This window comes from Vidua macroura, chromosome 24 (assembly GCF_024509145.1).
Source record: "Vidua macroura isolate BioBank_ID:100142 chromosome 24, ASM2450914v1, whole genome shotgun sequence".
Taxonomy (NCBI): domain Eukaryota; kingdom Metazoa; phylum Chordata; class Aves; order Passeriformes; family Viduidae; genus Vidua; species Vidua macroura.
The window spans coordinates 1,985,393-2,009,579 of record NC_071594.1 but is presented as its reverse complement, the minus strand read 5'-3'; the positions used below and the strand labels follow the sequence as shown (position 1 = coordinate 2,009,579).

General features: G+C 46.3%; 2 protein-coding genes across 2 annotated transcripts in view; both read left to right on the top strand.

Moving 5' to 3' along the window:
* The window catches only part of IPO9 (importin 9), a 39,474-nt gene extending 25,089 nt beyond the window's left edge, over positions 1 to 14,385 (top strand). The window contains exons 14-24 of the mRNA XM_053998081.1: positions 672 to 831; positions 1,785 to 2,011; positions 2,207 to 2,355; positions 3,212 to 3,340; positions 4,607 to 4,882; positions 6,486 to 6,652; positions 8,614 to 8,747; positions 10,275 to 10,394; positions 11,257 to 11,358; positions 12,591 to 12,667; positions 13,282 to 14,385. Coding sequence (XP_053854056.1) covers positions 672 to 831; positions 1,785 to 2,011; positions 2,207 to 2,355; positions 3,212 to 3,340; positions 4,607 to 4,882; positions 6,486 to 6,652; positions 8,614 to 8,747; positions 10,275 to 10,394; positions 11,257 to 11,358; positions 12,591 to 12,667; positions 13,282 to 13,392 — 1,652 coding nt within the window. The 3' untranslated portion in view covers positions 13,393 to 14,385. The remainder of the gene's footprint in view (positions 1 to 671; positions 832 to 1,784; positions 2,012 to 2,206; positions 2,356 to 3,211; positions 3,341 to 4,606; positions 4,883 to 6,485; positions 6,653 to 8,613; positions 8,748 to 10,274; positions 10,395 to 11,256; positions 11,359 to 12,590; positions 12,668 to 13,281) is intronic.
* A 2,435-nt stretch (positions 14,386 to 16,820) lies between these two features.
* The window catches only part of LZTR1 (leucine zipper like transcription regulator 1), a 39,935-nt gene continuing 32,568 nt past the window's right edge, over positions 16,821 to 24,187 (top strand). Inside the window, exons 1-9 of the mRNA XM_053998437.1 lie at positions 16,821 to 17,003; positions 17,076 to 17,138; positions 17,281 to 17,337; positions 17,941 to 18,020; positions 18,373 to 18,481; positions 20,129 to 20,212; positions 21,655 to 21,712; positions 22,279 to 22,418; positions 22,596 to 22,797. Coding sequence (XP_053854412.1) covers positions 16,828 to 17,003; positions 17,076 to 17,138; positions 17,281 to 17,337; positions 17,941 to 18,020; positions 18,373 to 18,481; positions 20,129 to 20,212; positions 21,655 to 21,712; positions 22,279 to 22,418; positions 22,596 to 22,797 — 969 coding nt within the window. The 5' untranslated portion in view covers positions 16,821 to 16,827. The remainder of the gene's footprint in view (positions 17,004 to 17,075; positions 17,139 to 17,280; positions 17,338 to 17,940; positions 18,021 to 18,372; positions 18,482 to 20,128; positions 20,213 to 21,654; positions 21,713 to 22,278; positions 22,419 to 22,595; positions 22,798 to 24,187) is intronic.

The following is a 24,187-nucleotide window of genomic DNA, read 5'->3' as shown; positions in this document are numbered from 1 at the left end:
TCTTAAAATTAGTACTTGCAGGAGCATAAATAATGGCAGTAAAGATGCTGAGGAACAGAGAGCATCATCACTTTGAGGCGAGCCTAGATAGGTAAGGAGATTCATAGTCTGAAAAGGCAGCAGGATTAAGTGTGATAAAGATATATCATACCTTGGTGAGTGGAAGCAAGTGAGTGGATAATGAATGTCCACTGTTTCTGTGGTGCTGGTGAACCACAGAATTCCATTCTGTAACTGCAGGGTGATGGCTGCAAACTAGTAATGTAATCTGTGAAAGGTCCCTGGGTATGGCTCTGTTGTTCTAATGCTTCTCCCTAAGATGCTGCTCTTTTCTTCAGCTGGGGACAGAATATTGAGCTGGATAAATGGGAATTAGTGGAAACGCCTCTGTTCTCTTCCTTTGCTTTTGTTCAGTGATTAAAAAGTTCAAGTGTGAATACTTGAGGAGGTTTTTTAATAAATGAGAAATTACTCTTTGAAATAACTAAGAAAATAAACCAGATTCTGCCCATGAACAAAAATTCTTTGTATGCTGGCACACTTGTCTTGTGTGTCACATTCAGTGTTTTCCTATTGAGATGACAAGATTTTAAATAATGGATGGAAGCAGCTGTGATTTTAAACTCATAAAGCTTACTCTGAAACAACTGAGGTTTTTTGTTTTGCTGCAGTGTCTCCTTTCCTCCTGGGCCGGGCCCTGTGGGCTGCCAGCCGTTTCACTGTGGCCATGTCTCCAGAGCTCATCCAGCAATTCCTGCAAGCCACTGTCAGTGGATTGCACGAAACCCAGCCCCCCTCTGTCCGGATCTCTGCAGTCAGAGCCATCTGGGGGTAAGCAAACCCTGGGCTATTCCACAGCCCCAGGGACGGGGCTATAGATCGCACTGATAAACTGGTTTGTAAAAATAGCATTTCTGTTTGGGCTGTGGGAGGTTTTGCTTTGAATGAAATAGACATCAGCTTAAAAAGCATAGGCAAACAAGTTCAAAATAGAATAACTCTAATGAGGAATATGGAATTGAGATTCAAGGTTGGCTACAGTAAAGTGTTGTGATGGATATGGTCACAGGGAGGAGCAACACTAGGTAGTGTTGGATGAAACCCAGATTATTCCTGTTTGGTCATAAAGGTGACTGACATCATACAGGCCTGTGGAGCCAATCACAGCAATAAAGAGTGTTTGGGGTTTGATTTCCTTATCCCATTTTTGTCAGAAGGAAGCTCTGCTGTACTTGATGAACATTAGTGTAAAATCAAAAAAAAAGTCACAAAAAATCTGCTAAAACCTAACTGTTCACCACTTCCAAACAGAGCACTTTGTCTTATTTGCACTGAAATGTTAATGAATAAATGAAGTTGGAGATTTATGACTTAGTTATTCCTGAAATTGCTTTATCACACCCCAGGTCACTTGTAGAACATGGTAACGAAACACTTTGTAAGCAGTGTCTGTCCTGGACTTTTTCCTTTTCTCCATCGATGGGCAGCTCTTAGGAGAGATCTGTCACTGAGGGGCAGTAGAAGCTTCTAACATCACTCGGCTCAACTCTGCTTTGTGTGGAATGCAGAGGGAAGATTTCTGGTGAGAGCTTTCCTCCTCCTTCCTGCTGAGCTGCTGGGAGGTCAAGCAGTAGTGGACTGAAGGAGAAGTCCTAGAGGCGTGAACTTAAGGAATAAGAATGGACAGGATGGATCAGCCCCTCATGTATTATCCAGAATGGAATATATTTAAGTTACTTCAATATATTAGGAATGTATTTTTGTATCACAAATTTCTCATCTAGCTACTGTGACCAGCTGAAGATCTCTGAGAGCACCCACGTGTTGCAGCCTTTCCTTCCCAGCATTCTGGATGGCCTGATCCACTTGGCAACTCAGTTCAGCTCCGAGGTGCTGAACCTGGTGATGGAGACACTGTGCATTGTGTGCACGGTGGACGCGGCGTTTACAGCCAGCATGGAGAACAAGATCTGCCCCTTCACCATTGCAATATTCCTCAAGTACAGTAACGGTATGCATTCCACTTCCATTCCCAAAGCACAGTTGGTTTTGCTGTTGAATCCTGCTGCTGAAAGCTTAATCAATGGTCATTGAATGAACATTGATTCCTGTGGTAGAGGGGAAACTTGCTGCCTTGCCCAGCCAAAATAGTGGTGGCAAAGATTGAGATGTGTGTGTTTTAGTAAACAGTGCTTTCTCTCTCCAGATCCTGTTGTTGCTTCTCTTGCCCAGGATATTTTTAAGGAGCTAGCTCAAATAGAAGCCTGCCAGGGTCCAATGCAGATGAGGCTGATCCCAACCCTTGTCAGCATCATGCAGGCCCCAGCTGACAAGATCCCGGCGGGGCTGTGTGCAGTAAGTGCTTCAGTGGGACATGGCCTGGGCTGGAGATGTTCCCTGTTCAGTAACACCTGGGGTGGCTGCTCTGCAAAGGGCAGAAGGGCTGCAGTGGACATGCTTTGGAGCAATGGCTTCAGTCACTGAGGGAGATTTCTCTGTGGAGAAGAGGCAAACTGCAGGTGCAGGAAGATGTTTCCAAAAGTTTGCTTTAAACTGCTTCTCTGGCCTTCTTCCAGTCTCCACAGTATCAGTCATCCCCAGTCATTTTGCTGTGACATTGCCATCTTTCAGCAGGAATAGTCTCTTCTCCCAGCAGACTACACAGCTTTTCCTTGCATTTCTTCCTAAGGCTTTTTCTGATTTATGCATCACATATGTATGAATTGGAGATAAATTATGCAGGCGCCCTAATAAAAGATGGAGCACTGACTGGGTAGAATGGTTGTATGGAATTAAATTCATAAACATCCAGATCAATATGCATATAATCTGTTAATTGGCATGACTGTAGCAATTGCTTATGGGTAATTAAAATAAATTTAAATCAATATAACCAAAATGGAACAAGTCAGCTTGAACAGTTCTCTGGCTGTTCTGATTAGCATGCATCTGTTTGCCATGTTTGAGTGGTGACACTGCTCTTAATGTGGGAACTATCATGGGAACTTCTACAGCTCACACCAGTGATGCTTGGGGTGTGTGACTCCAGGGTCCTCACATTTAAAAATTATTCTAGACTGTGAGTTCAGGGTGTGGTTGCAGCAGTGGCCACATCCTTGCAGTTCACACCTTTGATGTTTGCAGCAGGGGTGGGTAGTGGTGACTTCAAGTAATGTGGCTGCTGCTGTGACAGTTTGTGCTTTCCTTTCAGACTTCTATTGATATACTGACTACAGTTGTGAGGAATACAAAACCCCCTCTGTCTCAGCTCCTCATCTGCCAGGCATTCCCTGCAGTGGCACAGTGCAGCCTGAACACAGATGACAATGCTACTATGCAGGTACCCCTGTGGGGAGGGGGAGGCAGGTGACACTGTGGGGAGGATGGCAGGGCTGTACCAGTCCGAGAGAGGTGACACAGCCTTTGAGGAAGCCCAGGCTGTTCTTGCCAGCTGCTGTACCAGCAGCCCCCCACAGCTTCTGCCACCTCCAGTTTACCATGAAAGTACTGTTGTTCAGGGCCTGCAGTGACTTTTCCTGATCATTCCTGAATGTGGAGAACTACAGTGAGAAAGGCAACAGCCTGGATGTTTTTTCTATTTTAGTGCACTGGAGCATGTTAAAAGAACCTACCAACCAAAGCCCAAGAACACAAAAAAAAAAAAAAAAAAAAACCCAAGCAATTAAGCAAACCTGTAATGCTTTTCTGCCCCCATAACATTTATCACACTAGGTAATGGCAGGGGCTATCTTCAGGAACTTTCACAAGCACAGGACAGCAAAAACCCTCCTAGCCCTCCTGCTCTAGGAGCTTTCTGCTGTACTCATTTATTAGGGAAGGGGAAGGCAAACTTCTTTTTGACTGAGCCAGGTGTGGGATGGAGGGAAAGCAGGGAATCATCTCCAGCATGAGCACTGCCTGAGCTGTGCTTGCAGGCAGGCTTGGCCATGGCCTGATGTCTTTGGAGTATCTAGCAAGAAGGAAAAAGCATCAGAGGCTAGAAGTTCAGGGAGCCTTTTCATTCCAGCTCCTAACTGGCATATGTGAATAACAAGGGTGGTTTCATTCCTTATGTAAGGAGTTCCATAGTGGCAGCTACTCTTTGCCATGTGAATACAGACCATGGGAATATGGTCTTTGCCTAAACAACAGACCAGTAAGAATAGGCGAGAGACCAGCAGGGAGAAATTGTAGAACTGCACATCCGTTGCTTTGCTGGATCTTTGTGCTAAGAAGAATTCAAAAGGACTGCAGCTTAGCTGCTGAGCTGTATTTTGTTCATGTCACATTTCTCTGTCTTTATCTCTCACTTGTTAAAAACTCTTTGAATTTCTTTAGGTACCAAGATTGGCACAAAACTGCAGCTACTTGAGATTATTGTTGTAATTATTGTTGTATTTATTAGTTATCTTGATTGCTGCTCATTGGGCAGTGAGAAGTAGTGTATGTGTTAAAGAGCTGGAGTCTGTAGAACTTATTTGTAAATCTTTCACAGGTGCCACCAGTTTTCCCCCTGTTTTCATCGTGGTTCAGGGAGGTTCTGGGATGGTGTAGGGGATGTCTCCCCGTGCCTGCCCGTTCCCTTACCCACTGCTTGTCTCTGTAGAACGGCGGCGAGTGCCTGCGCGCGTACGTGTCGGTGGCGCTGGAGCAGATCGCGCAGTGGCACGATGAGCAGGGCCACAACGGGCTCTGGTACGTGATGCAGGTGGTGAGCCAGCTCCTGGACCCACGGACCTCGGAGTTCACCGCTGCCTTTGTGGGCAGATTGGTCTCCACTTTAATTTCAAAAGCCGGGAGTGAGCTGGGAGAGAATCTGGACCAGATCCTGAGAGCCATCCTGAGTAAAATGCAGCAAGCAGAGACACTTAGTGTGATGCAGGTGAGCAGGCTTAGCACCCAGGAGAGTGAGGAGAAGCACAAGGAGAAGAAACTGTCATAATTTTCTTTCATTTTGTGCCTGTTTATGGCTCGTGCAATTGGAGGGTCTGTGTGTCCTGTTGAAGTAGTCAGGAAAATGCCTCCTCTGATCAGGGAATCATGGAATCTCCTGAGTTAGAAGGGACCCAAAAGAGTCATTAAGTCCAACTCCTTGGCCCTGCACAGGACACTCCAACAATTTCACTCTGTCCTAACGCTCCTTGAGCTCTGGCAGCCTTGGGGGCGTGATCATTCCCTGGGGAGCCTGTTCAGTGCCTGACCACCCTCTGGGAGATACCCAACCTAACCCTCCAGTGACATAGCTCCATGCTGTTCCTCAGGTCCAAGATTTTTTGTCAGGTTACAGGGTAAGCAAGATTCTCCTGGATAAGCTGTAATGTACCTTCAGTAGTCCCTCATGCCCTTGTACTTTCAAGCCTTCTTTGGAGGGATAGCAGTTGCCTCAGTAGGAATGTTATTGCAAAGGCAGCATGTGTTTTTGAGTGGATTTGTTCTATATTCCAATGATAAATGCCTGGGACTTGAGACAAGATGAGCTTTTGGTGGATGGGAGGCATAGTTGGCCTGAGTGAGGTGAGAGACCAGACTAAGAGCATCACCATCTCTTCTAGCCTTGACCTACTTGTAGTGACACAGTTTTCTGGAGTTTTTTTCCCAGTGGTCTTCATTCTCTCTCCTGTCTTTTTTTTTTTGTCTGTGCCCTCAATGTAAAACAGCTCATGCTGACTGCCCTGGTTCCTCAGTAGCAGCTGGGGGAAGACATTTTTCTGGCACTGCTGAGCAAGATCCCATCTCTGCCCCCAGTGCAGCACTCAGCTGAGCTTCACTCTGCTCTAACCATTTTATCTTATTTCTCTGATTTTTGGATGTGCATTTTTCAAGCCGGCATGTGGTACCACAATGGCCATTTCAATGCCAGCAAATCTCAGCAGCTTTAGGATTTTTTACCCCTGGATATACTGATGATAATTGTTTGGAATGGCTCTCACTTTGCTTGGTTTTGGATTTAAAAGATATGGAAGTTTAAATCTGAAGCAGTCCCACGCAGCCCTTGTAGCCAAGCATTTTGCAGTGCTGGATTTCTTCCCTGTGTTAGCCTGGAAGATGGTCCTCTGGAGATGGGCAGCTTTTTCCTGAGGAGGGCTACAGAGATGCCCTCAGACTGGGAGACTGACATTTAGACATACACACCAAATGAGTTCTGCCCCTGGTCTTTAGGAGTCAGACTGTAAAACTGCATGCTATAACAAAACCTTTTCAAAAGTTGTAGTTCTTTCCCTAAAATCATGTTCAAAATGCATTCAGAATTGGGAAGATGCGGCTGAGTGATGATGTGGTGTTTATTTCCTGCATTTGTAGCACAGTGTTTTGCAGCTGGTTGTACTTTCCCTTCCTCCCGGGATTGGTAAGCACAGCCTTCACTCCTGCAGGGAGCTTCAGCTTCCTTCAGTAAGCACAGCTTCACTTCAGCTCCTTAAATATTTGATAAAACATTTCCAGCTATTAAATTATGTACAGCTAACATTGCCTTTCTCCTCCTGCAGTCCCTGATCATGGTGTTTGCTCACTTGGTTCACTCACAACTGGAGCCACTTCTGGAATTCCTGTGCAGCCTGCCTGGCCCCACTGGCAAGCCTGCCTTGGAGTTCGTGATGGCCGAGTGGATGAGCAGGCAGCACCTCTTCTATGGGCAGTATGAAGGCAAAGTCAGGTGGGACCCACAGACACTCCCTGTCAGCTGCCCCCATCCCACTGCCTTTGGGTGCTGGGCGGAGGGAAGGGGAGCTGGCTCAGATGGGAGCAGTGTGTGCCAGTGCTGGGCAGAATTGCTGCTCCCTGCACTGTCAGTTCTGCTCAGGAAAGCTGTGGTAACTGGAGCAAGCTCTGATCTTCCTCATCAGTGCTCCTGCTGCCTTGTGCTCCTGTGCTGGAACAGAGACACGAGGGGGAAGGGGGTGTTTCCTGCAAATACGGGGCTGCTTTTGGGATTGAATTTCTGTGAATGAGATCAGATGAGAAGAGTTTCCACACATGGAATTGCCTTTGTAGACTTCTGTAGAGTTCTGGGGTGTTGTAGAGGATTTCCTAAGAGAATCTGGTGATTTCTTGTGGATTTGTTGATCTATTAAAAGTCGGTCAAGAAATCAATTGCAACAGTGTTCCCTCCCATTTGCTGTAGGAGCATGGTTTTTTTCTGTTGGAGGCTGAATGCTGTATTCCAAAGCATGGGATGCTCTGTATTCATTTAAATTTTCTCACAGCCACTGTATTAGATTTTTCTGGAATTGGGAAGCCTCATAGACCACTCTTAGGGTTCTCACCAGCTGTTAACTCACTTATTAGTGTGTGGTGTTATGTCATTGTTACAGGCTGTCAAATAGCCTGTGAAATAAATAATGAGAAAAAGCAGGTTCAAAATGGAAGTTAGTGAATAATCCTGAAGGGCAAGCAGCAGATTTGGGGATCCAGTGCTCTTTTTGGTCATATTTTGTTGGTTTCATCCCTAAGCCTGATGGTTTATCCCCATTTTGACAATGCAGGCCTGCCAGCAGGATCTCTTGAGGCTTATGGCACAGGTAATAGCCAAGGCTGACCAGGAGAACAAAGTTAAAGGTGATTGCTTAGAGCTGTTTGGGTACAGGTGATGTAACAGGGCTCCACACTGTATTAAACACTTGGATTTGCTTGGTTGTGGTAACATTTAGCATGCATTAGTAAATGCTTGGTATTTCTGTGTCCTGAGGAAAAGCAGGGCCTGCTCTAAGGAGCCTCTTGTTCAGGGTTAGTAGAAGGACCCTGAAGGCAGCTGACACCTCCTGTGTACACAGTCCCCATCCACTGGGGGCATGTTGAATACTAGCCGTGGGGTCTTGGTGAAATGATGGCAAAACTTTGGGCAGCTTGGGGCAGCAGGTAAGACCTGGGTCCAAACCAGCAGAAGTCAGAGCCGTAGTGTGGGAGAGAGGGTGAGAAGTGAAAGCACAAAAGAGTTCAGTTTCACAGGACTCCAAAACTTCAGTTTGAGATTTGTGGAGCCAAGAAAGAGAGAGATTTGGGGGTGCCAAGCATAGATTGTCAGCCTTGACCTGTAGTCAGCATCATCCTCAATGTGCTTGAAAACAGCATGGAGCTGGAGAAAGTTTGAAATGTGAGCATCAGAGATGGAAAGAACATGTAAAGGAGAGGAGCAAGCTGGAAGGTCTGAGTGTGGCCATGAAGGACCAGAAGTGAAAATGAGCATTGAGACTGGAGAAAGGGGGCAGATAATTGCTACAGATCAGCCAAATTACTGCTTTGTTGCCACTGCTTTTCTCTTAATTCCATCTTCGTGTGCGCATGGTGCTGCAGGGGCACATTTAACCTGGTGGCCCTTCTGACCTGGAGAAATCTTTAATATATGTATGGGTGGATATCTGTACTGTTGGTGGTGCTAAATCCAAAGCTTGACAAGTGCCCAGCTTGCTGTGCAGGTCAGGAGCTGAGTCCAGTTTTGGATGCTGACATAAAGCAGGAGACATGGGAAAATTCTGTCATGCTTGTTCTTGGCAAAGATGTAGAAGAAAGGGCATCTGGGTGTCTGCTCTGGGGTGTGTTCCCTGTTAGAAAGGGGCTGTGAAAACCAGGCAGTTCAGGGAAATTCTGATCTCTAATTTTCCTATTCTCTGTTCCCAGCTCTGTAGCACTGTGCAAACTCCTGCAGTATGGCATCAACACAGATGACAAGAGACTTCAGGACATTAGGGTGAAGGGAGAAGAAATATTTAATATGGATGAGGGAATTCGGACACGATCCAAGTCAGCCAAAAGTAAGTAATCATTTTGCTGTGTTTAGCAGGGTTTTTTCTGTAAGTAGATGCCTTGAAAGGCCTTAAATAGGTCTGGCAGATCACACAGAGCTGTGGGAGATAGTTCCTGCAGAAGGCACGTGTTGGTTTATAGAGCTAATTCATATATCATGTACTTAATAGATCTCTTTACCTGTATCTATTTACCTTAATTCTGCCAAAGACTGATTTGGAGGACTCCTGATGTCTGATTTAATATAACTGGATGAAGTTATTATGGGATGGGGAGTTCTTCACTGCTGTTTTGCATCATGAGACTGAATTGATATTTCTGGATGCCTGGTAGCTTCTCTGAGAGGAAAATGTCTTTAGTGCATGCAGAGATTTAAAAAAAGGGGTGTCTTTTTCAATGAGACACCTTCACAAAAAGCAGTGATTCGACCAGCTAGAGTTTTCTTTTAAGGAAAGCTTGGCCAATATCCTGCATAAGACTTGTCTTACTTTTAATAAGTTGAACCCAAGGTCTTTGACTGGAGGTTGCTGTTGAGATTAATCTTTTAAATTAGAGAGATTAATCTTTTAAATTAGAGAGAGCAGAGCCCTGGCAGTTTTTCCTGAGGACTGAGCTCCAGGGGCAGGACACTCGGGGACTGCTGTCCTCAGCCATCAGTCAGACCTTGGTTGTGCCACTTGCTGTGCTAGAGCTCGTGTGACCAGTGGTGGGATGGGATGTGGAGGCTGTACAGATCCAAACTGGGAGCCTCTCCAGACCGTCGGTGCTCCTTGAGCCTTCAGCTGCCATGGGCTTGGGATCTGCAGTGATGCAGTGAAGGACTAAGGCGACAGCTAAGGAGATGAATAGGGGCAAGCACTAGGGATTTTAAGAGGTGAGTGGTGGTCACAAGTCACTTGCTACCTGATTATTCTTGGCTTAAAAAAACCCATATCAATGAAGGTCAGGCAGAAAAATGGCAACTGCCAGCATTTGAGTTAAACAAAGATTAATACTAGCATTAGTAAGAATTAAAACTAATGCCCCCAGATTTTTTATTTGATAGGATCTTTACTTTTGTAATTAAGGGCAAATACACTGTCTAGCTGTCCCTATGGAATAGTTAAGCCCTGCAGGAACACCAGTAAGGAAGAGTTGGAGCTTACAGTGCCTCAGAAGGGCCAAGAGCCATGCCTGGGAGCATGCACTGCTTATTTACCTGAAAGCATTGGAGGATGTGTAAATGGACTTCAGGAAAGAAAGGTTGACTCCAGATGACTCTATTAAGCAGCCTGCAGGAGTAGAGTCACACATCCATTCAGCTGAAGATTTTCCCCCTGCCTCCTCTTTACTCAGCATATGCAACATTGATACTGCATTGAGATCTTTGGGAAAGTAGCTCTGAGGGTATATGGAAAGAAGCTTTGGGGGTTTTATGTCAGTTGGTTTTTTGTTAGGGAGGTTGGGAGAGAAAAATCCCATCTCTACAAAAAAGGGCCTGTTTTATAACTTTTAATTAGAAGCAACATGAATATGTGTATTTTTTTCTCTTACAGATCCTGAGCGCTGGACAAACATTCCTTTGTTAGTAAAAATCTTAAAATTAATAATAAATGAACTCTCTAATGCCATGGAAGCAAATGCATCTAGACAGTCAACTGCAGATTGGAGCCAAGGTAAAATACTGGGTTTGCTTTTTCCCTTTGCATGGCTTAAATCTACTTGATCTTCTCTTGAGAAGAATTTCTGGTATAGGAACTTTGTGACAATAAATCATGTATCCTACAAAGTCTTGACTGGTGATCCAGAGGATCATAGAATCACAGAATCCCAGGCTGGTTTGGGTTTGAAAGGACCTTAAAGCTCATTCTGTTCCACCCCCTGCTATGGAGAGGGACATCTTCCACTAGCCCAGGTTGCTCCAAGCTCTGTCCAGCCTGGCCTTGGACACTTCCAGGGATCCAGGGGCAGCCACAGCTGCTCTGGGCACCCTGTGCCAGGGCCTCCCCACCCTCACAGGGAAGAATTCTTTCCCAATGTCCCACCTAACCCTTCCCTCTGGCAGTGGGAAACCATTCCTCTTTGTCAAAGTCCCTCTCCAGATCTCTTGTTTTGTTGTACAGTTCATCATTAGGACAAGATCTCTGCCTTCCCTGTGCTGTATTAAGTGCTACCAATCTCTTCCAGGTAAAAATAAATAAAATGGGAGAATAAGATCAGTCAGTGTTGTGTATCCTTAGACCTAAAAATTCTTTTGGGCTAGTTTGGAAGATGGGATCTGGCCATGTACAAATAAAATTACCCTTTCATGGTCTATCTGGTTTGCCTTTCTTCCTACTTCAAGTATCCATTCTTGCTGTTGCCTTTTGCTTGGCTCCAGTTCTGGAATCATTCCAAAAGGATAAGGAGGATTGTAGGTGTTTCTCTTCATCCACCCACACATGCCTACAAACTCCAGTCCCCCATAGAGTGATCACAGACCTCTGGGACCTCTTGGATTTGGATAATTTCTAGATTTTTTTTTTTTTTTCTAAACAGATGATTCAAATGATATGTGGGAGGATCAGGAAGAAGATGAGGATGAAGATGAAGGCTTAGCAGGACAGTTCTTGTCAGATATTCTTTCCACAAACAAGTATGGTGAGTAACAGCTTGAAAGTCCTTCTTCAAAGCAATAATCAAGTAGGTGACATCCTAGTCAAAGTTTCCTTCCCTTGCCAGCAGCAAAACAAAGGCTGCAGGCATGGGGAAGGGATTCTGCTCTGGGATTGTCAATAAGGACTTTCTGGAGAAGCCATGGCTTTGAGCAACATGTGATTAAATTGCTGCATTATAAATAACATCACCTGGGAGTCCACATACTTGCACAGGCTTCACACTTGGGAGGTTCCTGCAGGTATTTCTTCTAAAGAGAAAATTGCTGCTTGTGGGAATGTGCCCCTTGTTGACGGAGTAAAGAAGTTACTCTTTGTCTCCTTAAAAAGGAAAAAAGCTCAGAAGTTTCTCTCTTCAGTTTGGTTAAAAGACACCTCATAGGACCATGGAGACTTCACCTCAAACTTAAGGATAGCTAATTGGACAGAAGCTAAAAAGTCTCGCTTAAGCAGTTCACTAGAAAAAGAAGAGAACAAAAAAGTAAATGGCTTTTGTGAAGTGTTTTAGCAGGAGAAAGAACCTCTTGCCTTGGCTCGGTTTTTCTCTGTAAAGAGCTTTTTTATTTTGCCTTTTATAAAAACTTTTTGTTTCCAACACTGTCACAAGAGCCATCCTACTTCTTTTATGCCACTTGAGGTAGCTGAGCTAGCAAAGGTATAATGCTTATTTCTGAGAGCTTATAAGACTTGGCTTGAAGAGAAAAAGCATTAGCTGCTCAAGGTGTAGGTGTGACCTCAGCGTGACGGTGTCCTAGGGATGGGTGAGCGCGTTCGTGGAGAGACCTTGAGGAACAAGTGCTGCCTAAAGAGATGAGCGGGTGCATCATCTCTCAGGTTCATGTAGCCTCAGAAGGGAGAACTTTACAGGGAAACAGCGAAGGACACTGCTCACATTAGCTCAGAACTGGCAGTGTCACCCTCACACGGGATTAAGGCAGAAGATCCTGGTGCATGGAAGTCCCAAACCTGCCTGTGAGTGTCCCATGTGTGCTTGGCTCACCTGCGTGTTCCTCAAGCCTCCACTGACCCTGGTTCTGGGCTTCAGTGGTGTCTATCACACGACCTAAAGGAGTGAATATTCTGGATACAATTTTCTTTTTTCCCAGCAGTGCTGAAACTATTTACTTTTGGATCCTTGGGTTTCAGTAGCTTAATAGAAAATTTCCTGAGATAGTCTGCTCTTTTTGATGTTAAAACCTGCTGATTTGCCTCTGACAGATGAAGATTACTATGAAGATGATGAAGAGGATGATCCAGATGCATTAAAGGATCCTCTTTACCAAATAGATCTCCAGGTGATGCTCTAGAATGAAGGGTTTTATCAGATTCCAATCATTCTCTATAAACTTTAATTTTTTAAGTGTTGTACTTTAACAAATACGTAAGCACTGGAAACACCAGTTATTGTCATCCAGAAGGCACTCTGTTAATTGAATTTACTTTGGAAAGGGCCAATGTCCCAAGAATTTCTGGAGCTATTTTTCCTTATCATTAATATCTATAACATGGAAATGTGAATGAACAAACTCTTTGAACAGAGGGAGATGAGACTTTTCTACCTGTGAGCTTCACTGCTACTGGTAGAAGTCAGGAGTAGGTTGGAGAGTGAACATGACAGAATTTCGTATTCCACTTGGAGATGCTTCCACCCAGTCAGCCCCTGTGTTACCCTTTGCTCCTGCTTTTCCCACCATCTGCAGCTGTTGATGGGCCCTTCCCTCTGCTCCCATCCTTTTTCCTCTGCTCCAACCCTTCCCTCTGGTTCCACTCCTCCTCCTGCACCGCTCCTTTCCGTTCCCTTCAGTCCCGGGGTGTTACTTGGTGCATGTTGGGATGTGTCTCCTGACACGTGGGAGCAGCAGGATTTCCCAGGAGGGTGGTGCTGACAGGGTGTTTCTGTCCCTCCCAGGCCTATCTCACCGACTTCCTGTGCCAGTTTGCACAGCAGCCCTGCTATGCCATGTTCTCTGACCACCTCAACGACAACGAGAAGCGAGTGCTGCAGGCCATCGGGATATAGACCCACTCCAGAGACCACACCTGCCAGATCTGAACAATAGGTTCTTTTCGGCTAATTCCACGTTTTATGATAGGACATAAAACATTTTCCAGTGTCTGCCTGCCTTGTTCCAGGTCGACAATGGCCTCATTGTTTTGAGCCTCATCTTAACGCACATCTAAGGTTGCTAAGGAAAGGAATCCTGAGAAAGGATCATTGCACATTGGTCTCACCACAGGAGCACTTTCATTTTCCACAGTAACTTTCCAAGAAGTTCTTAAAGATAAAAATAATGTGTCCTTAATATTTTTAAAAGGAAACTGTCTCTACCTGTGAAGAGGCACTTTCAGTTTCCCACAGCACAGTTCAACAGGAAAAGGAACTGGCTCACTTATGGATTGCTTGAGAAGTGGGAAGGTTGTTCCTCTTGGCTGCTGTTCCTCCTCACGTAACACAGGGTAAATATCTTGATCCTACAACGTGACTTCTTTTATAGAACCACAGACTCTTTTCAGAGCTGCCTGGATGGGATGGAGCCTGTTCACAGGAGTTTGGAGGGGAAGCTGAGACAAGGAGCCTGAGTGTGTATCTTCTTTCCTGGTGTGGATGGGGCTCTGTCGCTCACGTCTCCCATGGGAGCAGTTCTTCACTAACACTTGTGTGTGCACATGCTCAGAGGAAGCCATCACTTAAATTTCTGTTCCTGTGGCATGTGGCTATGAAAGACTGGTTTTCTGGAACACAAAGAGCCACAGTTTTTAGGGGAAAAAAACAAACTGATTGTATTTAACAGATTTATTCCATGACAGCCACTCTGAACTACTTTGCTTTTTTCACACTCCTGTGTGTATTTTTATAGAGTGGTAAAATAACATTTGCAAATTGATTTCCCCATGAGAACAGTGTGATGTATCTCACAACACCTCTCTGCCTTTGGTTCCCTTTCGGGGAAAATGAAATAAAACTATTAAAATGTACATTGGTATCTTTCTTATAAAACAGATTTAAAAGGAACTTGTGCTTGTTTCCTGAAGTCACTTTTTAAAGACATATTTCTCCTTAGGACACGTTCTGTATGTGCTGCCAGAGGATATTGGGGTGTTTCATGGGAGTCACCTGGACAGAAAGGGAGTCCTGTGCTGTATGTATCTGCTGCTTAAAATGGGCTGAGCCATTACAGTTTCCTTTTAAGAAAGGCACTTGCTGTTCCTTTGTGGAATCATTTGCTTCGACATTGTATCAAAACCTCCATAACCTGGAGTCCTTCTGTCTCTCACTGGTCTCACCTTGTGCCTGACAGTGAGCAGAGCCAGGGGGGAACCCCCATCCCCTGCAGACTCCTCTGAGCCAATCTCAATTTTTTTGAGTGCCTAACTATATGAGAAGCAGAGTTTGAAGCCTGATTTTTATGTGTCTGATAAGGTACAAGCTCTTCCCATGCCTTTGAGTCTCAGTGTCTTTCTTCCCTGAGGATTCTCTGGTCTGTAAGAATATGTAACAAACAGGGTGCCCTGACCCTCCTGTCATACAGTCCAGTAGGAGTTTTGTTCTGAGGCCTTTGCCTCTCAGCTTCCACTGAAAGGCCCAACAAGTTAAACCAAACAGTGCAGTTTTGAAAACCTACCAAGAAGCTGATGGCTGTGTCCACATGGCTGTTCCAGAAGGATCAGGAGTGTCCTCAGAGGAGTTTGTCCCAGTTCTGGGAAGAGGCAGGACCAGCTTTTTTTGCGTGTGCATCAGCAGCAAAGGCACAAACCCAGCCATCCATACTTGGACAAAAGTGGATGTCAGACGTCTGGAAGCATCAAGGTGTGTTCAGGGTGTCAGGAGTGAACAGCACACTGAAGGCTGGTTAGGCTGGGCTCACAGAGCTGCTGCTGGGGGTTCATGTGCACTCCAGTGGGAGCTGGAGCTGCAATCTTGTGCCTCAAGGGGGGGCTTTAGCCAGGTCAGAGGGTGGATTTAAACAAGTCCATGAAAAATGAGGCTGACATTAGTACTGACACTGAAATAAATCTAAAGGTGTCTGTGTCATTGTAAGTTCCAAAAGATGGATGGGTCAGTGCCATGTTCCTGCTGGAGCTCATCTGCGTTTTGGGTAAAAACAGCTTTGATTTGCAGTTATCAGTGTTTTTTCAAGGAGTGTGAGAAGGGAAGGATGGGGGGGATAAGTGGTATTGTCTCTATGTGTAAAGATTCACTTACCTGAGTTTCCCACAGCACAGATGGACAGAAAAAAAGGCACTGTGTCCCTTACAGATTGCTTGAGAAGTGGGAAGGTTGTTCCTCTTGGCTCTGCGCTCTCCCTCCTCCATCCTCTGCTCGGATGCAGCCTGAGCTGGCGGGCATGGTGCTGCTGCATGGCAGCTGAAGCCTGGGACCAGCCCGAGGGGCAGGACTGGCACAGGGATGGTGTGGTTGTGCAGCAACTATTGCCAGCACCCTCACCGTGTGCAGGGTGGCCTTGGCAAGAAATACTGTGACTCAAGCAATCCCTAGGACGAGGCTGGATAGGATCTGAGAGAGTGCACGAGGGAGATGGTGTGAGGGACCTCAGCAAAGTCTTGCTGGTGCTCATGACTTCGTTGCTTTTCTGCTTAATCACTGTCATCTTTCCTAATAAAATTCTGAAGGCTCGCTCTGTGATGTGTCTTTATACAAGGATTATGTTTGCTGCAGGAATTGTGCCAAAAAAACTCTGACCAGTAACACGTGATTGCTCAGGGTGGAAACTGCTGGACTTTGCGAAGCAGTGTCTGAGCTCTGGTTTTGAGGTGCGGCACCACTTGTGTTGTCTGCTGTTGCAAAGAAACTAAACTAATAGTCAAAGAGGTGACTGCCACCATTTAAGAAACATAAACTAAGGAAAAGCAAAGGATGGGCTGTGGGCAACTGCACAGCCGGGAGCACATGCCACTGCTGCCTTGGTGCCTGGCACGCATATCCCGCTCAGGACTCCTCTGCGGGTATGAACTGGCCACGTTTGCTCCCTGTTTACTCCGGAGAGTAGCACGAAGCTCCGACCCCACGGACCGTGTTAAACCAGCGAACCGCCAGCTCGGACCCTGGAATGAGACTTCATGCATATTCATAGTATTGTTCTTTTCTGGGAGTGGAGTTTTTTGAATTAACAAATAAACTCTAGTAATGCAGCATCCCGCCTGGCTCCCCCGTCTTTACCGGGCAGCGCCGGTACCGGCTGGGCCCGGCGGGCTCGGCCCCGCCCCGGCCTCGAAGGCGCCACTTGGAGCTCCTCAGGGGCGGTCGGGCCCCCCTCCCCTCTCGCGGTGCATGCTGGGGGCTGTAGTCCAGGGGTTGGCAGCTGCCAGGCCAGCGCGCCGGGCGCGATGCACGCCGGGAGTTGTGGTCTGACTGCTGGACCGCAGGCGCGCCGGAAGGCGGACGCGCGGGGCGGGGCACGCCGGGAGCTGTAGTCCAGGGGGGCAGGAGTGGGCCATGGCGGCGGCCGCGGCCCCGGCGGGCGGCGCGGGGCGCTCGAAGGTGGCCCCGAGCGTGGACTTCGACCACAGCTGCTCGGACAGCGTCGAGTACCTCACCCTCAACTTCGGGCCCTTCGAGACCGTGCACCGCTGGCGCCGCCTCCCACCCTGCGACGAGTTCGTGGGGGCCCGGTGAGCTAGGGAGCGGACGGGATGGTTGGAGGGGGGCTCCCGGCGCCTCTGACCTGTCCGTGCCGCCCGCAGGCGCAGCAAACACACTGTGGTGGCTTATCGGGATGCGATCTACGTGTTCGGCGGGGACAACGGGTAAGGGGAGCCGGCAGCGCCGGGGTTGAGGGGAGATGGGTGTGAGGGGAACGGGGTGTGAGGGGAGCAGGGCTGAGGGTCCGTGGCCGCCCCTGTCCGACCCCCGGCCTGGCTCAGCCGCTTCTCCCGTCCCTCCCCGCAGGAAGACGATGCTGAACGATCTGCTGCGCTTCGACGTGAAGGACTGCTCGTGGTGCAGGTGGGTAGCGCGGCCCCTCGCCATCCCTGGTCGCTGGCAGGGCCGGGACACGCCGCGGCTTCCCTCAGCACCTCGGGCTGGGTGTACAAGTTTGTGGCACTACCCGAGTACCCGAAGGAAGTGTCACCTCCGCCCAGCGCTGTCACAGCTGCTCCCTGCCAGCCTGCTGTGTGCTGGGCCATCGGGTTTATCGATCCTGCCCCAGGGGAGGCCGGGCAGCACAGCGAGGGAGGACCAGGGTCTCTTCTGTTCCTGCAGCTTGTGGGAGGGCAGAGGGACTGGGTGTGCTGCACCTCTGGGGCCAGGGAAGGTGCCAGGGGTCCTCACACCTTTCTTGGCTCCTTTGCTCTGCGGTAGGCAGCCTGTCTTATCTCACCTGTGTCTCTTTCCAGCTGTACCAAATAGATTTCAGAAGCAGCATGTTTGTAACCATTTATTTCTGTTCCATAAAATCTTAGTGCAATCAACTATCCAAAACCCGTGAAACACTCAGGAACAAAATAATAACTTCTAACAGTTGTTTCTTTTCTGAGTCTACACAGTAGCTCTGAGTGCGGAAAGCACAAGCAGAGTGTTTGACTGCTGCTGTTGTAACCCGTGCAGGGCTTTCACGACCGGGACGCCGCCGGCACCGCGGTACCACCACTCCGCCGTGGTCTACGGGAGCAGCATGTTCGTTTTTGGTAAGGCGGCAGCAGGTTGTACTAGAAGTGGTAGATGTGCTGCTGTACTGGTTTGGAAAAAGAATGAGAGATCTTTAGGAGGTGTCAAAGATCTCATTCAGTAGCAAATCCAGTACTTTTCATGGCTGTGATTTCAACTTTAGTTTGGAAAGATGGCGCTGTTTTGTTTAAAGTAAAGACGACTTGAAGCTCATTACCATAATGATTCTTTAGGAGAAGGAGTGGAAGAGAAGTCTCCTTCTGTAGTGGTCTGTTAGACAAACGTTTCATGCAATCTGAAATTTCTCCTAATGCAATACCAGCGTGTGTGTGCTCCATTGCTTGGGAGGCTAATAGAATTCTTGTTGTCCAGGTGGTTATACTGGAGATATCTATTCCAATTCTAACCTGAAGAATAAAAACGACCTCTTTGAGTATAAGTTTGCAACCGGGCAGTGGACAGAGTGGAAGACTGAGGGAAGGTAAGAGCTGGTATCATTGCCTCCTGCTTTAGGGGACTGAGGGTAGCTTGGCATCATTTCACATGGCACAGTCAGACCTAGTTACAGAGCTCATGTTAGGGCTGCAGCATGATTGCTGCTCTGCTTTCTCAATTAGCATTTTTTGGTTCTACAGCAGTTTTTTTGGAAGGTCTCCATTCCAGAATGCACCATAATGGAAATTTGTCCAAAATCTACTCTTCTTGTTTCAGGTCCATGACAGAAGGAATGGGAGCAAAGGGAGTTGGGTTTTTTTTCTGAATTGTTTCAGTTTCAAGGATAGTTTGGAAATTGTTGATTCCTCATGAAGAAAAGGGGTCCTGAGATTCAGTGTTCCAAGGAAAATCAAAATCACTGACACATTGCTTCCTAAAGTTGACTCTGTGCACATTTCAGAATGCCATTTCTTACAGTGATTGTGATCCAACTCTTAGTGTTTTTCACAAGGGCCTGAACAGGATAAGGGGGAATGGCCTTACACTGGCAAAGCAGGGTTAGATGGAATACTGGGAGGGAAATCTTGGCTGTGAGGTTGGTGAGGCCCTGGCATAGGTTGCCTGGAGCAGTTGTGGCTGCCCCTGGATCCCTGGAAGTGTCCAAGGCCAGGTTAGATGGGACTTGGAGCAACCTGGGATAGTGGAAGGTGTCCCTGCCCATGGCAAGGGGTGGAACTGTATGGGCTTTAAGGTCTCTTTCTACCCCAAACATTTCTGTGTTTATCACTCCCCAGTAAGAGTCATGTGGTGTCTTTACCTGCAGTCCTATACACAGCTGAAGCTTCTAGAATGCTGGTTTCAGTGGGGAGAGGGAAGGGAACATTTGTTATTGTGATTTGTGGAGAGGGATGTGGAATGTTCCATCCATTCTTGTGTTACTGTTGCTCACCTCTGATGAGCACGCTATAAGAATGGAGATGTATTAGTAATTTCTCTTTCTGGTTATTTCTGGTAACTTGGGACATTTTGGAGAGTAATTCTTACTTAGTTTACTCACATTCTGCTTGTTGTTCCCCAGAGTTAGTGTTCATGCTTCACAATGACCTCAGATAAGCCAACAGATGCCTTGCGGCATCACAGGTTTGTTCAACCTGGCTGATTTAGTTGAAACAGCAAAGATTGTGGAAGAAAAATCATAGGTTTGATCTTTCATTGTGGGCACTACATCCTGGGAACGACCCTGAATGATCCCAAATGAGTATCCTGAGCTCTGTCCTGGTCTCGTTTCTGTGTTTCTTCTGCTTAGTCTGTGGGAACATGTGTGGGATGTTCATAGGCAGAGTTGATTGCCACCTTGCTCTAGCAGTGGTGCTATGAATTTTCCCATTATTTAACTACTTTATGCAAAATACTCTAAGAGTATTTGAGTCATGGCAAGGAATTACTTGGGATTTCTTTCTTTTTTTTTTTCCTATCTGCATTAAGGTAGTTTCTCTCCATTGAAAGCAGCAGAGTACAAAACTAATACATGCCTTCAGAGGCTCACTCAGTGTTTGGAGGGCACATGGCAGAAACAATTTTGTGTAGGGGACTTTCTTCTTTTTCTCACCTGTGCATTTTAGCTCTTAGATTCTTCTGCAGCCCCTCTGCAGCTGCAGAGGAAAGATTGTTGTCTGCATGTTCTTCCTTGCAGGTTGCCAGTGGCCAGGTCGGCTCATGGTGCAACAGTGTACAGTGACAAGCTGTGGATCTTTGCTGGATACGATGGCAACGCACGGTATGGGGCACTGTCACCCTCTCCTTGGCTGCTTTTGTGAAATCCCAGCCCCTCAGTTTCCACCACTGTAGAGACATTTCCATGTTCTAAGAGATGTAAACACTCAACTAGAGCTTTGCAAACCCAGTCTGTTGTTGAGCATTGCACTTTTGCAGTTCACTGGTTCATGTTCAAACAAGCGTGTGCTTAAAGCCTAAAGATCTGGTTGCTCAGAGTGGCTGTGGATGTATAATTTGACAGTGTGCTTGGTTGTAAGGCTGCAAAATGATATTTGGAATTTGGCAAATGTACATTTCTTAAACGATCCCCAGCACAAGCTGGCTTGGTGTTGCTGAACACTTAGAGAGCAAAGCCTGGATTTGCTTTGAAATCGTCTGAGAGAACTAAGAGCAACGTGTCAGTTTTTTCTCAGAAATCTCTGGAAATATGTAATATTTAGGTTGAAGGGAGGTGGGATTTTGTATGGGGAAAGACTGTAAAGGAGTGGTGCTAAGATGTTAGAAAGAGTGCTTTGTCTCACAGTAGCTCCTTGCATTTGCTCTTGGTCTGTCAGGGAACAGTCAATTCTGGACATGTCATTTTTTTTCTGTCGTGATGAACTTAAGGAGTAATTTATGATGTACAGTATTTGCATCATGAGAGCACACAGAGATTGTCACACACGAGGAGTCGGGTTGCCTACTCTTTGAGAAGAATCTTCAGAAATGTGTCCAGCTCCACAAAGTCTCCAGGAGAACTGCTGACAATCGGGAATACAGATGGGATGTCTTTGTTAATTCTGGAGGAGAAATTAGTATAAGATGCATGACTCTGTGGGATTGCTCAGTGCCAGCTTAGGGAGTCCCCCAGGGTCTTGGGTAGCTGTAAGGAAGGAGTGGGTGAGAGCAGCTGTCTAATTTATGTTAAGTATGTCAAATCACTTTAAAAAAATGTCTTTTTATGGAACTTGAGCAGATTTGAACAAAGGAAACATCTGTAGTTACTGTGAATAACTTGTTCTGGGAACAGCACAGTCAGAGATGTTTCAGTTTACCTGCTTCGTCCTCCTTTCTGTTTTTAAGGAAGGATTCAGCCATGTAAATAATTGTTGTGGTCAGTCTCAGTAGTTAACAGGGATGAGCAGAAGGAGCAGGGTAAAAAGGGGTATTTTGTAAAAATCCTGAAGATTAAATAGCTCAAATCCTTAAGCTCCAGACTGAGTTGCTGTATGTAGCTGTTAACTGCAGTGTACTTATAACTAGAAAGATGCTGAAGCAAGCTAGAATGGGGCTGTAAAATTTAGGTATAGGACAAAGGGATTCTAATAATTGTTCTTCTGTCAGTGGAAGTAGGAGATTCTTCCTATGCAGAAGGAGTGTTAATGAAATAGGATTTCTGCCCTTTCAAAACTGCTACAAAAAATGAATTGTTTCAAATCAAGCATTTTTTGTGTTATGGCACAGATTAAATGACATGTGGACAATAGGCCTGCAGGACAGAGAGCTGACCTGCTGGGAAGAGGTAAGAAGCTTTAATTTCAACTAACACATAGAATTCTCTTTTTTTGTTTTAATGCAGAATTATTTAAAATTTCCCATGCTAGACTTCACTGCTCTTTCTGCAGAATGTGTTTTTGATCCACAGTGAAAAGAAAAAGTTCAAATTTGATTTAGTTTGGGTGTTTGGAAAACGAAGTGTGTATGAAAGGGTGATTTTTTTGCTTGTGAATCTGTGAAGTGGACTTGGACTTCCCATGGGGGATTTGCTGTGCCCGCTGTGGAAGGGACTGCATTCCCATTCCGACTGCTGCATTCCCACTCAGACCACTGACACAGACTGGGAACTTGGCTGGCCAGCTGACCAAAGTCCTGATCCTTGCAGTACTGGGAGCTTTAAAAATGTGGCCTCCCAGCCTTTTTATCCAGGGAAAATCAGACATGTAAGCACAGCAGGAGTTGATTTCCTGTCACCAGCTTTACAGGGCCTATGTCATGTGCTCTCCCTGGCTGCACCTGTGTCCCGTGGCCCTGCAGCATCCTCAGCACTATAACAATACATTTCTGATTCTGAACTTAATTACCTTTCAGATTGAACAAAGTGGTGAAATTCCTCCTTCCTGCTGTAATTTTCCCGTGGCAGTTTGCAAAGACAAGATGTTTGTTTTCTCTGGCCAGAGTGGAGCAAAGATTACCAATAATCTCTTCCAGTTTGAATTCAAGGAAAAGATGTAAGTGTAGACAGTTAAGTCGTGCAAAATCCACATAAATCCTTGACTGCCTGAGTTGCGAAATGTAATACTTAAGGGCACTGGGGGAGAACGCCGTGTCTCCTGGTGACAAAGGATAGAGTCAGAAAATGTAAAAGACTCGTAAAAAAGGACCGTGTTTCCTGTTTCCTGTCCCAGCTGGACACGGATCCCCACGGAGCACCTGCTGCGGGGCTCGCCGCCCCCTCCCCAGCGGCGATACGGGCACACGATGGTGGCCTTCGACCGGCACCTCTACGTGTTCGGCGGGGCTGCGGACAACACGCTGCCCAACGAGCTCCACTGCTACGACGTGGACTCCCAGACCTGGGAGGTCATCCAGCCCAGCCCAGACAGTGAGGTAAAACCTTCAGCTTGTGTTTTATTCCTTTATGCTCCTTCTTCTTTGACTCATTTTTGCCGTTGACACTTTTTGACAAGAGCATTGGCTTTTAGCTAAATAGTAGCAACTCCTTCCCACTGACCTTAATCAGCTCAAATATTGTGGGTAGCAGTCCTTAAAAATTAGTCAGTGTTGACACATCTGAAACTTTGCTTAACACATTTTAAAGAAATACCATGAAACACTTTGATATGCATTTCAATAATTTGTTCAGTCAAAAGCTGAACAATTAATTCAGTGTGTACCACTAGTTCTTTGGTTGGCTGTGTGATTGATCCTTTTGAAGCAGAATTCAAAATTAGACAAGGTTTGATTTGTCACTGTAATGCTCATGTGCATAAAATCTTATAAATTCTGATTATACATAGAGGTTTGGCTGGCAAATAGTAACATGGAGGCTCAGAAAGGGCTGTTTTAATATACTTTCATTAATAAGATATACAAATTTAAAAATGTCTGTTTTTACATGGACATCAAAAGGCTGTGGACTACCAGGTGCCAAGGAAACACTCCAAATGTGTAGCAATTGCTGCTAGTAAAGTCCAGGGTAAGAAGCAGAAAGGGCCTTTGCATGGTATCCACAGATGTTTAATTCCACTGTGATGTGAGATGTTCAGAGTCCCCAGGCACACATAGATGGAGGGTCCAGCTTTCTCTGCCTCCAAGGGGTCAGAGGACCCTGCTCTCGGGGCAGTGCAATGTTAAGGGCCAATCAGGGAATAGGGAGGGAGTGGCTCAGGGACACAGGAACCGACACAGGAACAGGGGAAGGAGCCAATGGGGTTTTATCGGCTTTTTGAGGGAAGCTTCTTGTGTTTTCCCAACCCAGGGGATGGCCCCCCAGAGTCTCCACACAAATGAGACAATATTTAAAAAGAAAAGAAAGATGAACATATCAATCTGTTTCTTTTGCTACTTGCTACTCATGCAAGGCAACAATTGTGTGATAAAATGTCTGGGTTTTTTTCTCATAGCACACTCACAGATCCTGTCTGGGATCAGCTTCTGTTCCAGGTGGAAGTGCCAAGGGCTCACCTGGTTTCAGTGTATATTTCAGGCCATGGAAGGAAGGATCATTTCAACCCAGAATGCACAAGCAGTTGTTCCCTTAAACCCATAGCAGTGTGTGTAATTCCTGGCTTTGGAACAGCAGCATTCATTGTGTTTATTAACGTGAATGGATTTTGCCCTAAACCATGTTAAGGTACTGCAGCTGATGTCACAGTGGGTCTAGGGTGTGAGCTGCTCTGCAGGAGGAGATGCTCTGCGTGTGTGTGCTGTGCACACAACTGCACAGCCTGAGGTTACACCTCAGACAGCTGAGCGTTGCAAGAATTGGGATCAGGTG